Source organism: Brachypodium distachyon, chromosome 1 (assembly GCF_000005505.3).
Source record: "Brachypodium distachyon strain Bd21 chromosome 1, Brachypodium_distachyon_v3.0, whole genome shotgun sequence".
In the NCBI taxonomy this organism is placed as follows: domain Eukaryota; kingdom Viridiplantae; phylum Streptophyta; class Magnoliopsida; order Poales; family Poaceae; genus Brachypodium; species Brachypodium distachyon.
Window position 1 is genome coordinate 32,231,650 of NC_016131.3, and position 14,610 is coordinate 32,246,259.

Sequence of the window (14,610 nt, forward strand, 5' to 3'; positions counted from 1 at the left end):
GTCTCAAAACCTGTGGTTTTGTGAAATTTACTCTTTATTTTAGGACGGAAAGAGTAATACATATATCTATCATGTGGAATGGTTGCATTCCCGCGTAAAAAAAATGGATGGATAAATGCATTTTCTAGTAATATAGAGAATAATCTCAATCGAGTGAAAAGATGAACCAACCTTGATCTTTATAAGAACTAAAGATATCCTTCTTGAGTTGTTCACGGGGACGCCAAGAGTTCATGTAGAACTATTTGATTTCCAGCAATTTTGTTTTGTAACTGAACTCGTAAGAGTAATTAGACATAACTCCAAGGACCTTATATGGCCAAGTTGTGGGGGAAAGGATGTGCCACTTCCCTTGTAGCGCGCTCCCTATCGGTCTATCACACGCTCCAAGGAAAGCAAAAGAGAAAATAAAACGAATTTTGATTTGATTTTGTGCAGCGTCCGAAAGAACGCCAATCTGGGCAGCCGATGTATACATAACCGGATCCTCTCCTCCGTCCCCGTCCCATCCCTTTCCTCCTCCTCCACTCCTCTACTGACCGCCGCTCTGCCGCCCTACCGCCTGCCGCCGTGCTGCAGCTTAGCGTCGTCACCGTTCAGACGGCGTTCCCATCACGCCCCTGCTGTCTCCACCCCATCTGCAGTCTTTGACATTTGTTTCTAAGGTATGAGCTTCTTGGTCATCAACTGATTGCTTCAACCCAACTAATTAACCTCCAGAATAGGTTTTAGGTGTGCCGGTCCACACCCGGCGCACCATCTAGATCCGCCCCTCAGCCATACAGGACTGTCAAGTTATCCTTTCTGATTTCGCGGGTTTACATGTGGAATAGTTGCTCAGTTTTTTTTAACCGTCGAATAGTTGCTCAGTTAGTCAGTTTGTTAATTAGTGAACTCATATTCTCCTATCACCTTTGATTGAACTAAATAAGTTTGCATAAAAGTCAAATCTTGCTTTGGATTACTAGTGTTTTTTTAAAATTGTTTGTGTCGGGGTGTTTTGCTGGGGATATACCATCTTTGCAAAAAAAAATCTATAGTTGTAAACGATATTCTTGGAATAATTACATGTATGTAAAGAGATGAAAAGCAAGCTTTTGTATGTAGGTATGAAGGCATGAAGCGTTCCAGATAATGGAGTTATAGCTCATATACAACAATGATTATGTATTTTCCACAGTAACAAAGACGAACTGGGAGTAACATTTCAAACATTTAAACCTAACTTTGACCATCTTTTCGAATAGTTTGCTCTGTGTTTGCTGTTTTGAGTTGAATGTACATAACTTTGACCATTCTTTTCCGGTGAATCTTCAGATGATCCCAATTTGAGCTTCAAAAGTGATTAGACGTTAGGCATCTTTTCATGATTTAGTAACAGAATTTCTTCTGCTGAGGTTTTTATCCGACTAACGGTTGAAATTAAATTTCAGTTTGCTTATTGGGGTGAGATGAATAAAGAATATTCTTGTCATATACATTTCTCAGGTGCCTTAGATATATTCCCTATCTTGTACAACAGTGCAGTTGTATCAAGCCATCTCTAGCAGATTAGATATATCCTGGTTCTTGCCTTTCTAGTGATTAAGACATGATGTCAATATTCTTCTTGCTATTGTAAAGTTGTAAACTTTGGTGAGCACGATGAAAATGTTCCAGTATGTAGTATTTCTATGCCAGTTAGTGAAATATATGATTGGTTGTTGTCCTGAAATGATGACTCCCACACCGTGGCATTTTCCTTCAAAGCACTGAAGTACTCAATTTTTCTTTGGAAATTGGACTAATTACATTCTTAGATAATTTACCTGATTCCAGTGAAAGAATGGTACCTATATTGACTAGCGCTATGTCTCTATGGAATAATAGTGATATGCCCATTTGGCCGCACACATGTATTATATATATTGACTGATGCTAATTTTAGCTTCTGTTGTCCTATTTGCAGAGCACAGCTCCTGAAATTCATGGTTAGCTGAACTTTGCATGTTTTACAAATCTAAAAGGTAGGGGCCTCCCTTGCTGTTTGCTTTGAGCGAAAATCTTCCTTTATTTAAAGAATATAATTGTTCAGATATTAACGGCATTGTTAGCTGTTCAGCTATCCCCAGTGGAATGAAACCTCTTGTGATGTCCTAACCTAGGATTGAGACAACTCTTGCCAGCACAACTCAAATGACGTGAATACAAGCTATAGACTACTCCACATACTGTGCAGAACTGCAGATTTAGTTGTTTTATGTGATACCACTTCACTCTGGTCATGTAATTCATTTTGGATTTCTATTTATTGACACGGAGGGTTCTTAATTTGTTTGGTATACTTTAGATCCCTGAATTTCAGATTATATCTCAGAGACACGCAACTCAAGTTCTGCTGTCTATATCATATAGCAAATGTTGAGATTATGTTCCAGGTGGTAGTAATTTGAAAGATCGTTTGGTGTAGTTGAAATAACAGAATTGGAACTTGTTTGGTCAAGTAAAGGAAACTCAATCAAACTCATAACTGTCTCAATGGAATCTTTTTCTTCTTTTTTTTTTTCTAAATATTCAGTTAAGACCATTCCAAGGCTCCTTTTCGCCATGCATAAACTAAACCAACAACTAGGATAAGCACGAAAATGAAAGCTTCGATAAAAATTGCAGAACTGAATACCCTAAAAGACTTGAAATCAATTTTCTTTCAGTTGTATTGTGCATCCCTAATTCTTGTGTAGTATGGATTGAACCTGTGCATTAGAGAATTGATTACATGTGCCCTTTCCTTGTCCGCAGAACATAATCAAGTTGGTCAGATGACAACCCTTGCTGGTTCCTCGGAAGTTTAGCATCTTCAGTGCTTTCTGAAATAATAGTGTTATCTCTGCATAGAGCTCTGGAAAATGGATCGTAGAGATACTTCAGGATTTGTCAGTGGAGGTTGCAAAGATAAAATGATCTGCTGGATGCACTAGGTTTTCTAGCTTGGTAGGTAGTTTATTTGACCATTATTTAATACGGAAGTGAGGCAAGCTGGTACTTTTCCATAAAGGTTGTCTGGGCTTGAGTTTCTTAGATAATCAGGACAATGGATCCTGAGTTTGGGCAGTCAGCGTTTACAATAAATTTCTCAACTCCTAATGCCATTGTGAATGAGTTCCATGCCATTCCGGTAGCCAGTCACCCAACAGCTAGTTCTAATCAACTTGATGTCCTAGCTCAGGGCAATTTGTACAATCTGCCTGGAGGGACCAAGAGAAAGTTTGATGACTTGTCACTAAGTCTGGGCAATTCATCAGGCTCAGGTTCCAGCAAGCAAATCATGCGTACTGGCTGCACCATATCTTCTCCCAAGGGTAGGGATGATGGTTCTGTTGATTTGGGCTTCAATTATTTTACTCCGTGCAGTGAAGGTACTTCCAGGCTGGATAAGCAGGCTAATGATCATAGGAGAACTTTTGCCAATGCTGGGCTGGATCTTGAGTTGTCTTTGTCTGTTGGACCTTGTGAATCTACTATTACTGACTCAGACGTAACTGCAGCGGATGAGCAGAACAACACATTTCTGCAGACATGCATTATGGACATAGTCCCAACAGTTGATGAAGGATCAACTTCTCTCCGCAGACCGACTGGTGGTCAGGTCCTTTCTTTCCTTAATAATACTGCAAAGATGGCTGGGTTTTCTCCAAGCCAAGCTTTCCTAGATAGCTCAAGCCAGACTGAAGGTCCAGCTTCACCGCCAACATTGCTCCAACTACAAGAAAGTCAAGCAACCTGTACTTCTGGGTCTGCCAGTCCACAACAACGTGCCATTAGCGCAAAAGTTTGTTCACATCCAGGCTGTATAAAAGGAGCCAGAGGTTCGTCAGGGCGCTGCATTGCACATGGTGGGGGTAGAAGGTGCCACAAAGAGGGTTGCAACAAAGGAGCTGAGGGCAAGACCATCTTCTGTAAAGCCCATGGAGGGGGGAGGCGTTGTGAGAACCTTGGGTGCACCAAGAGCGCGGAAGGACGTACTGATTTTTGTATAGCCCATGGCGGTGGTCAACGTTGCATCCATGAAGGCTGCAGAAGAGCATCAAGAGGGAAATCTGGCCGCTGCATTAAGCATGGTGGTGGCAAAAGGTGTCGACAGGAGAACTGCTCAAAGAGTGCGGAAGGTCGCTCAGGCTTATGCATTGCTCATGGAGGTGGGCGTCGCTGTCAGCATGATGGTTGTGGCAAGGGTTCCCAGGGCAGCACTGCTTTCTGCAAAGCCCATGGTGGTGGCAAAAGATGCACACACCCCAACTGTACAAAGGGTGCCGAGGGAAGCACTCCATTCTGCAAAGGTCACGGAGGAGGCAAACGTTGTTCAGGTCATGGCTGCACAAAAAGTGTGCATGGAGGTACACAATTCTGCGTTGCACATGGAGGTGGCAAGAGATGTGTGGTCGAAGGATGCACCAAGAGCGCTAGAGGTCGTACTGATCGTTGTGTTGGTCATGGTGGGGGGAAGAGATGCATATATGCTGGGTGTGATAAGAGCGCGCAGGGAAGCACTGATTTTTGCAAGGCGCACGGAGGAGGCAAACGTTGTTTGTGGGGTCATCCAGGTTCCGACCTTGGAGTTGGTGGCCCTCCTTGTGATCGCCTTGCAAGAGGCAAAAATGGCATGTGTGTTCATCACAACCCGCTGCTGGATGATGATCGTATCCATGGAGGTCGAACACTTGGTGCTTTCAGTGTAACAAGTACTTCCCGTGATCTTGGGGACTGCCTTTCAAATGCTGAAATAAGTAGGGACAGCATTTTGATGCATCCAGTAGAGGATTGTCATGTGCCGGTCCCTGTTCCCGAGGGCCGGGTGCATGGTGGTAACCTTGTGTCAATGTTTGCAAATGGTATGTGTTTTGGAGAGAAGTCCACCAACATTGTGGAGGCTAGTACCTCAGCATCTTTGAACTGAAAACCCACAAATTACTTCGAGGCTAGTACCTTTAGTCGCTGCAGCTGGCTCTAGTGCCTAAAATTCGCCGCCTGCCCTTCATTTTGATATGTTTGGTTCCACTTCCACCTGGCAAGTATCTCATACTTATCAAGGTTCTGGTATGTTGTGTTGTAGATTTGTGAATTCTATTCTGGTTGAAGCTTTGTATTAACCACCCCTCTATGAGATAAATAAAAGGGGAAAGATAACTAGGTGTTCAAGTGAGTGTTGGGTATTGTATTGAAGCGTCTATAGTGGTCTCAGTTATGCATGCACAATCAGTTCATCTTGGTAACCTTAACCTGAAATAAATATTAATTTTGTTTCTGTGTATAGAATATATGTTTTTTTTTAAGTTCCTTTTCACCATCCGAGTATGAGAAAGTTATGATATATCTCTGCATCATCTCTGTTTTGTGTTTACTTGTCAGACGACTTGTGATATTATTCTGTATGCAATATGCAATGCATCTTTCAAAGCAGTCAGGCAGACATTGTATCTTGTCAGAATATATTTCATATTTACGTAGAATATATTGAGACGTAGACATACATGTTTCGAAACAAAAAAGATAGAACTTCTGTTAATACATCATAATGAACAAGGATCTACCATTGAGGATGCTTGTAGATGAACTGAAGCTTACATTCAGAAGAGGCTTCGATGGAGTAGGCTCGTGACTCGCTGGCAGTTGAATCTTTGCAATTCCAGCTTCTGGTGTACTACTAGGTGAAGAAGCTAATAAAGCTGATTGCTTGGAAGATGCACAGTTCTGGATTGTATATGTTCAATCTTTATATCCGGTCCACATTCTGGAATTTCAGTTATAGTTAACAAGACTGGGTATCAAGTGTTACGACAATGTTAATTTCTCTGGAAGAAAAAATTAAAAATATTGCTAGATTTTGGTTGGGGTCACATAAGGATTCTGTTGGCCAATATTTTGTCATGTTGGGTTCTTTATTTGGACCATATGGAAGTTCAGCAACGAATGCTTTCAGAATCTCCATGGACTGCTGCGAGAGTATGAAGCTTGCAGGTCAAGAAGCATTGGAGGGGAGAGGAAGCCGCTGTATCAGGTCAAGCTGACAAGCTTGCTGATGGCCTAAGAGCATCTCTAATGAGCACCCCAAATTTTGTCTCTAAATATCTTTTTTTTGTCTGTTTGGAAGAGCAAGTGGACGTCCGCCCTGTGTCCGGTCACCTCAGGCAATGGTGTCTCCCAAATTTCTCACCCAAAACTTTTTTTTTTGACTTTTTCCTTTTTCTCCTCTGCTTTCTCCCTCTCCTCCCCATCCCCTTCTCCCTTCACGGCATGAACAGCAGCAACGGCTCCAGTGGAAACAAGATGGAGAACAGAAGCTACTTGACACCTCAAGTCTAGGCTTGTTTTGCCGTAAGAGGCAGAAGCATGGGGCACTTGTTTCCAGTGGAAACTCCACAACTCCGCTGAACAGATATCAAAGCGGAGAGCCCAAGCATGTGGCTGCACTGCTGCGCCCCGCGCCGCACCAACGCGTCGGAGCCCACGAGTATCTTGCTGGATTCGGCGTCCATGGCGCCTGGGACGCGAGGAGGAGGCCGCGGTGTAGGATGCAGGTGTGGTGCGGCGGCGGACCTGAGCGGCGGCGGCGACGGCCCGAGGCGCTGCGGCGGGAGCTCGAAGCACTGCGGCTGCGTGGGCGGTGCCTCTGGGCATGGCGCGAGAGAGATAGCAGGGAGAGGGAGACGAGAGAGAGATAGCAGCGAGAAAATGGGAAAAAGGGCGTCGTCCGTTTCTGTGTGGCTGGGACTGGGCCCGGGTCGGACATGTCCGGTCGTGCGGACAACCCATGCCTCTCACAAATTTGGTGCAAATTTAGGAACACATTTTGTCCGTTCGAAAGATGCCCATTAAGTGTTCATGTTCCCAAATAAAACATTTGGGATAGCGGGGATGCTCTGGTGGCACTGATGAAGCGAATAACTCCGGTGCGGCTGGAGATTTGTCACGCTGGTTATTACAAATTGCCTACTGTTATTTCCTTTACGGAGTACGAATTTCTTCAGTTGAATTTCACGGTCCATGCATTCATTTGAACAAAACAAACAAACATTTTTGCTAATTATCGGCCACCAGAATTTTTTGTAAGCCTCTGTCCAGTAACGGCAAGCAGGCCAAATTTTAAAAATTCACACGATTTAGTGAACTAACCTTGTAGATCAGCTTCCAAGAAATCGAGAGTGCAGAACCATACCATAAGGTAAACAAGTACTATTAATCACTGTCCCTAAAAGAAGTACTTGCACCGCCCTACTTCTCTTATTCGCTTAAAAGAGACATGAATGATTAATCACTAGTACTGTACTAGTACAAGGACACGCATCTATCATGCCACAGGACCAGTACAAGAAAGAATCGTTGAGGCAAAATAATAATAATCTGACAACCTGACATCAACATCACATGATAATGCAGCGGGATCCAATGCTCACCGATACTTCGTTGAAAAAGAATATTTTAAAAGTAGGCATATCTCTAAACTTTTGCTTCTCTTTTTCTCACTGATATATTCTTTATGCAATGATCAAAAGTTGCAAGAAAAAGGATAGCAAGAGCATAAAGGACAGACCACTACAGAAGTAGGCAGGCATGGTTAAGAAAAGAGCCGAGGAGAAGAAAAGATTGTTTAAAGATATGATTGCTTCAGCAACAACTGATGCTTACCTGGTGCATCCAAAAGATTCACTACAAATCAATTTTGACCATGCTGGTCCATTACCTTTTTGCAGTTCCTCTAGTTCAGCGAAATGGTACAGGATAGCTTAACACTTGGAAAGACATTGCAAATCACAAAATTCAGAGTATAATAGTTCCACGGTTTCCATCATTAGGGAAAGTACCATCTCATAATTTACGGTGTAATAGTCTAGTGGTTATGGTCTTTCGGCTATAACAGCAGGTGCCTTGAGTGCAACATGTGATATGTCTGAGATACACTACTTACTAGGGAAGAAACAACAATGATTTGTTAATCATGTCAGCCTGACAGTTTGATGTACACCACCATCTTGTAAGAAAATCAATAAGCATCTGCTGTATCCAAGCAGGAATCAGAACCTGATTGCTAAAAAAAATTCTTGGAACTTGGTACTATAAAAAGAATTAGGTTACAGACTATTATTATTAGTAAATACAGTATTTGTAATGCTAAAATAAATAATGCAGTGAAAATTCGGGATAGGGTTTGTTTTCACAAAAGAAAGTGTACAGTTGTAAATGAGTGAAAGAGATAATGAAAAGAAACTAACAAGCAACGCAAGAACTCAAAAAGGTGTGCAGGGAACTATTATTTGAATTTCCATTGTGAATTTCCCAATACAAGCGTTCTAACTCTTGATCTTGATTGTACTCTTAAAGTTGTGCTATTCTATAATCAAGTCACTAAGGCTAAAAGAAGAAATAGAAAACTGCGGCCAAACAGTGTACAATCCAGTCCCCAGCTCGCATTTTCTGCAAACAGAAATAACACTGTCAGTTACCTTCTATGGTGGTGATGTAGTATCAGAAAACAAACGTAAGAATATAGTACTCGAATCCATCAGAATACAAAGTGGAAAATATATCAAACTAACATAGCTATTTCTGTGGAAAAGGCTTTTCTAGAAAGTTTCCGTTGGTAATAAGCACACTAAAGCTTTTCTAGGCAGTTTGATAAAAAAAAATGCCATCAGCTATTTCCAAGGAAAAGGCTAGAGAATTTAGAATACGAATTTGAACATCCGTAGCTATATTAATTATGCACTCCTAATAAATTGTAGCTTAGAGAAAGGGATTGACAAAATCAATGATGTTTTTGTTTTGGTAGTGATTCATTAGAGCACAAAATTGACATGGCCCAACTGCACAGAAGACGTTTCAAAATATATAAAAGGAAATAAAACTACTGGCATTTAAATCATTTAAGCCGCCAAGTTAAATTCTCATCATTATCTACTTTTCTGAGGATCTCAGTATTTACCGCTCAATCCGTGTCATTTCTATTTTGAGTTACAGTTGGTGAATTTTGAACTTTTGATCTCCACCACCAATCCGCTTTTCAGTTTATAAATATTGAGGAAGCACAGTACTGAAGCAAAGTCCTCACTTCAATATAACCCAATAATCATCTGACAAGAAAATACAATAAAAAGAAAGACTAACAGGGAATCGAGCAGATGGATGAGATGTAAATGTTTACCTTCATCGACAACAAGGATGAGGGTGCAGATGAAGGTAATAGACCTGAGTAACCAATATCGTATGAAATCCTTCCATCCGCATTGAACAGCCCATAGTGCTTCTCAGAACTTGGTCCAGGCTTCGAGTTCTCATTAAATAACGCAAAGATGTATGCTTTGACCGGTATCTTTGGCTTGAGAGGAGTTCCCTTCCTCAGAAAGAGCCTCTTACGGAGGTTAAAATTGTAAGTCCTTGCATTCTCAACTGAAGCCCCTACTTCATTTTGATCTCCACTAGAAGCCCAGCCAGTTTCTGCTACCCGGACTTCCATGTCATTATAACCAGCGGCCTTCAGAGCAGCATAAGCTGCATCTACCTGAGCATCAAACATGTTGTCATAGTGCAGACTAGTATTTGGATCAAGTATTCCAGGGTTGGGCTGAAAGAGAGCATAGTTTATGTCAATGTGCTCTGGATCACTTATGTAAGCCAAAAAGGGATATGCATTGACATAGAAAGGTGAACCTATCCGCGAAAAAAAGTCCAGCAACTGTTTCATATACACCATGACATTGTCGTTGAAAACACATGCAGAGGGTGGATAGGAATTAGCAAAAACAGCTTCCGAATGAGGTGAGAAAAGCTCGATTTTGTCTTCCAAATGCAGTTTCTTGAGACCATTGTACACATTTTTAACCGCTCCAATGAGGGGTTCGGCCAAGCTCGGATCCCCTCCCAGCACCTCATTCCCCACAGTGATTCCAACAATGCGGGTCTGAGGAAGATAAGGCTGCACATTGTCTTTCAGCCAGTCAATCGCAGAGCTCTCGTTTGCAGCAAAATCCTTCAACAATCCGTTGTTGACGGCAATGACCAGGTTTAGCCCTGTCCCTTTGAATGTGTCAAGCACACTGTGATCTGCATCATATATCTTAACATTCCTTATCTTGGAACTCCTCAGGAGTGCCACTACCTTGTCCGGAGATGGGATGTTGTTCGCTATTCTCCCGTAGTTTATCCCATATGCCCCGACAAATGCTTCAACGGCTCGAGGACCTGGTCAACAGCAAGCAGTAAAAATCAATTTTCAGTCTATCGCTGATAAAGTTGGCTATTTCATTACAAAAGCACGTCTAGCTTAGTGGAGTGCATGTAAACTTCACGGATGATCACAGCAACAACGCTAATTGAACCAAATAAAAAACTGTCAATACCATGTGAGGGGAACGCGAGGAGGAGGCAACAGAAGAGCGGCACCATCCAGTGAGCACACCGGCGCCGACCCATCACCATGATCGCAGCAAGCCCTCCGCAATCCCCCGGTCCAGAGCAAGAACCACCGTCACGGCGGGCAACAGAGCCCGCAGAAGCGTCGGAAGGGCAGGCAAGCCGCGCCTCGTTGCGCAATTTGCTTCCAGGCCGTGGCATGGAGCCGGTGAGGCAACTTCCATAGACGGACCAGGGCGGCCGCTCCAAGGCCGGAGACCGGCGGCTGCTTCCCCCGCGCCCCCGAGCAATCTTGGCTGCCTTCTCCTCACCTCCACCACCGCCGCCGTAGCACGGGAGCAGGACGGACTTGCCAATAACGGAGAAGAAATCCGCGAGAACACAGGACCTTCCCAGGCTCTTCCGCAGTCACCAACCACCACAACCAGTCCAACAAGTCTACTGAAACCTAGTCCGAGGAAACAAGGAACCTTGGTCGCTGCTCGGCGCCGGCCTCCGCTCTACTACTCCTAGTGCAAAGTGGGGGAGTGAGCTTTTCTTGGCTTGGCTGGCTAACCTTTGATTCGATGGGGTGGGTTAAGGGTTTGCTTAGCGAGAAGGAGATTGGGAAAAGCCGGGGCGGACGGAGACGAGGAGAGGTTCGGGGCGAACTGGATTCGCGACCCGACGAAGCGGGAGGGGGCGGAGGATCACGCCGCCGACCCGGCGCTCCACCGCTCCGGATTCGCAGCGGCAGATGGGGAGAAAGAGGGATGGGAGAAAGAGAGAATGAGTTTGGAAAGGGGTTTGGGGGAAGGGGGGGGGGGGGGGGGTTGATTTTTGAAACGGAAAGAGACGACGTAACCGGTGCCGGTGGGGGTGGTGCCGTGGTGGTGCTCTGTGCGTGTGTGTCGTGGACCGGTGGTGGACGGCTGGTACTGCTAGTGCTAGGGGACGCGGGTATCCAGACATTTTGCAGGTTGCACCCTCCAATATGTCTGGCTCTGCATTTTGGTTTGCCCTAAATATGAAATTTCTGTGAGAATTGAGATATAGAGTATTTACACACAAAAATTGCGGTGAATTTGCTTGGCTTCAAATAATTCCATTTTTACTAGTTTTACGGGTGCGTGAGAGAAACTATTGGCATAAGGCTACTCCCAACGCCTTGTCTCTTGACACCATCCTCTTAGTGAATCTTAGATATTTAGATACAATCGTCGCATGTTATATAGATTAAATATTTATTATAGTGGGCTCTACTTTTGTTAAAGTCGCGTGAATCTAATTTGACGAGTACGAGATTTATTATCTATGTGTTCGACTGCCGGTAGAGACGGTGCCTATCATAACAGACGGTTTCATTTTCTCTCTTCATTAATTATGTGTCAAATAGACAAGAAATTGTGCGCGGAGGGCTAACATGCTGCACCAAGGTAAAAGCATCAGGAGAGGTCTAATGTTCTTCATCGTGTCTCATGTGAGTATCTGGATATCATGTGAATTTTGCACTGAAATAGTATTTTCCGATGCATGTGTTTGAAGGGAGGCTCGTCTGCTCGTTTGATGAAAATTGTGAGTTGAAACGTTATTGCTGCGAAGGTTGTCCTCACGAGACATACAATCATGATTCGAGATATCAGGTATACTATTTACAAGTTTACGGTTATGTGGAAGAAATTACAGGCATAATGTCCTATATGATGTCTCATACGATGTGTGAATTGACATGTGGGGTTTTGCGGGACATTGTAGTATCTTATGAAAAATATATGTTCCGAGGGAAGCTCATGTGCTTATTTACCAAAATTGTACGTCGAAACGCGGGGAAATGCAGTCACATTTAGAAATAATAGGTGTAGTAAAATAAAACCAAAAGATATGAACAAAATTTACCAAAAAAAGTAGTTGGCCCAACAAACACCTTATTGTGTGGGGCCTGCTCTTGTGACCTTCAGAGCTAGTTGGATACTACTCGTTTGTTCATAATAGTTTTTTTATGGTTTATGTAACGGTATTATAACATAAAAAAGGGATTGCAACGTGGCAACACTGTCGTGATGCTTTTGTAGTTGCAACTATAGTTAGATGGAAAAATATCTGTCTTTATATAGTAGTATTTTTTAGCTTTAAAAAAGGAGTCACCCACGGCTAGCTTTTCGATTTGGTTTGTTGAATGCCATGACGTGTTGATCACCTAAAGGGTAGTAAAATTCTATGGTCTAGTATCACATCTTTTGTGTGTGTGTGTACTTTGTGCTATTTGCACACTTTGCTATAGTTGCCATCCCGTGGTGAGGTGGTGCTTTAATTAAGATGTTGGTCATCACACACCTAAAGTTCCTTTTTTAACAAGTGCTTTTCAGTCGAATCCTTGCCCATTGACTCAAATTATGAAGAGAGAACTCTTTTCAAAACAAAACAAAGGAAATACATTTTGAGACAAAAGGATACAAATTCTGAATAGGTTTTATCTTTCTCCTTCGTCAAAACATGTATTTTTGCACTTTTGCAGTGAACAATGACAGACCTTAAGGGTGCAGTCAAAGATTGCAAACTTTTGCTATCAGTAAAAAATCTGTATTGGACTAGTGATATGTAGAGTTACCTTAAAAAATACTTTTGTAATTATAAATTTATTATGGTACAAATTGATGATCTAAATTTGTATTATAGTACTATGTCAATGCTTAAAAACTACATGTATGTTACAACATGGTTGTGAAGATAGGCACCTTCTTACTCAACTTCATGATCAAATTTTTCACATTTTTATATATCTATATAAGGCATATGTTGTTTTTGCAACAACAAAAAATAAGAGAAGAGATTTTGTGTAGAATCAGCATAAATTATTCCTTCTCCTTTAATGCATGGACATGATCTCCTTCCAACAAGAAAGATGGTACCACCAGGTCATGAAAGTAGAACCACGTTGGTCATTGTCTTCTAGAATATTTTGTGCTCATATGACCCGAGAGGGCCGGTTCTGCTATCACAAGGATAACAAAACAAAATAACTACAAAATTAAGGTTTGGAAAGCTGAAAGGAAAGATGGTTCTTCCAAAAAAGACTGAGGAGGGCTAGCGATTGTTCATTTGCTTGAGTGGCAAGCATACACCCACAAAGTTTTCCTTTGTGGGGCTCATAAAGGTTGTTAGAAGTGCAAAGATGCATGAAAGCATACATTAGTGTTGATCTTGTCCTCAGTTTTCATGGGGAAAGTATCCTAAATTCCTGTTAACCATACTTATTAGAATTGTAATGTAAATAAAACCTTTTTGGCGTAGGCCCCAAATCAAGACGAAAAATTCTGGAGCTTGCATGCAACAAACTGTGCAACATATGCAGGAGTAGGTTAGTTCTTTTTTTTGCGAGAAAGATGTAGATTAGTTCTCATTTCGAGGGAACAGTTTTTATTACGAAACAACATATACAGAGTAGTCTACATAAAACAAATAATAGGAAAAAAATTGCAACACACTTGGAGAATCAATTTTCTCGTGCTACAATAGCTTGAAAATTCGGAGTGCATATTCTTGTGTAATCAAAAGATAAAAGTATCGTTGGGAAGTAAGTACAGTACCTTTTGGTGAGATGGTGGCACGAAAATGGGGAGAAGCAGGGGACTGAAACAGAAAATCTTAAAAGCTACTCCGTAGTACGTATCACGCGTTCTTCCTCCCCTCCCCCTTGGCCTTGAGGCTGACCAGAGCAGCGTTGGCTGTAGCGGTGTGGCATATGTGCGTAAGCAGTCAGGAAAATCCCTTGGTTGGCCGGCCGCTTGATGGCGACCTTGCGTTTGCGCCGTAGGGCCCGGCCCGGAGTGTGACGGAGACAGGATCACGTTGTTGGAATCAGCAGTAGCATGGATGCACCGGAATTCAACCCCCTTTGTACTATCAATCAATCAAACCCGGCCGGGCCCGCGTGAGAAAGCGAATTTGGGGTCCTCTGTCTCCGTGGTTACGGAGAAAGGTACAGGAATTCATCACACGATCATGACGAAAGGGGTTTTAGGTCCTCTGGCTACGGAGAATTATGTGCAGGAATCATTACATGATCATGATGCTACTATCTCGAAGTTGAAATTTCGTACGGTGTGTGCAGATATTTAAATAAGAAGAAATGACCGCGCCGTTAGGGTTAGTCCAAAGACCCATATCCCTTATCCAAGCTACAATCGTTGCCCATGGATACTGAGAATCCGACGGCCAGAACAAATCAGAGCGATGCATAACATATTA

At 42.7% G+C, this 14,610-nt stretch overlaps 2 protein-coding genes across 4 annotated transcripts; one reads left to right on the plus strand and one right to left on the minus strand.

Annotated features, from left to right (window-relative positions):
* The first annotated feature begins 351 nt into the window (after positions 1-351).
* LOC100836935 lies at positions 352-5,289 on the plus strand. Of its 2 annotated transcripts, XM_024456165.1 has the most exons (4): positions 352-665; positions 1,434-1,488; positions 1,949-2,006; positions 2,779-5,289. In XM_024456165.1, the coding sequence occupies exon 4, from the start codon at positions 3,071-3,073 to the stop codon at positions 4,931-4,933; it is 1,863 nt and encodes a 620-aa protein (XP_024311933.1). In that variant the 5' UTR covers positions 352-665; positions 1,434-1,488; positions 1,949-2,006; positions 2,779-3,070; the 3' UTR covers positions 4,934-5,289. The 2 variants fall into 2 exon arrangements, with proteins under 2 accessions (XP_024311933.1, XP_003563651.1); XM_003563603.4 differs by lacking the exon at positions 1,434-1,488.
* Positions 5,290-8,155: 2,866 nt separating this feature from the next.
* LOC104581519 (glucan endo-1,3-beta-glucosidase 14) lies at positions 8,156-11,266 on the minus strand. 2 transcript variants are annotated; one of them, XM_024456191.1, is made up of 4 exons: positions 10,371-11,266; positions 9,176-10,212; positions 8,957-9,104; positions 8,156-8,448 (listed from the first exon to the last, which is right to left on the minus strand). In XM_024456191.1, the coding sequence occupies exons 1-3, from the start codon at positions 10,582-10,584 to the stop codon at positions 9,084-9,086; spliced, it is 1,272 nt and encodes a 423-aa protein (XP_024311959.1). In that variant the 5' UTR covers positions 10,585-11,266; the 3' UTR covers positions 8,156-8,448; positions 8,957-9,083. The 2 variants fall into 2 exon arrangements, with proteins under 2 accessions (XP_024311959.1, XP_010227537.1); XM_010229235.3 differs by lacking the exon at positions 8,957-9,104.
* Positions 11,267-14,610: the final 3,344 nt, after the last annotated feature.

Bases quoted from the DNA above. Each gene is read 5' to 3' on its own strand.
- LOC100836935 (XM_024456165.1), top strand. From the start codon at position 3,071: ATGGATCCTGAGTTTGGGCAGTCAGCGTTTACAATAAATTTCTCAACT.
- LOC104581519 (XM_010229235.3), bottom strand. From the start codon at position 10,584: ATGCCACGGCCTGGAAGCAAATTGCGCAACGAGGCGCGGCTTGCCTGC. The intron at 10,213-10,370 runs GTATTGACAGTT...GCTGTTGACCAG, and splicing joins CCTCGCGTTCCCCTCACATG to GTCCTCGAGCCGTTGAAGCA. The intron at 8,449-9,175 runs GTAAACATTTAC...TTCTGTTTGCAG, and splicing joins CATCCTTGTTGTCGATGAAG to AAAATGCGAGCTGGGGACTG.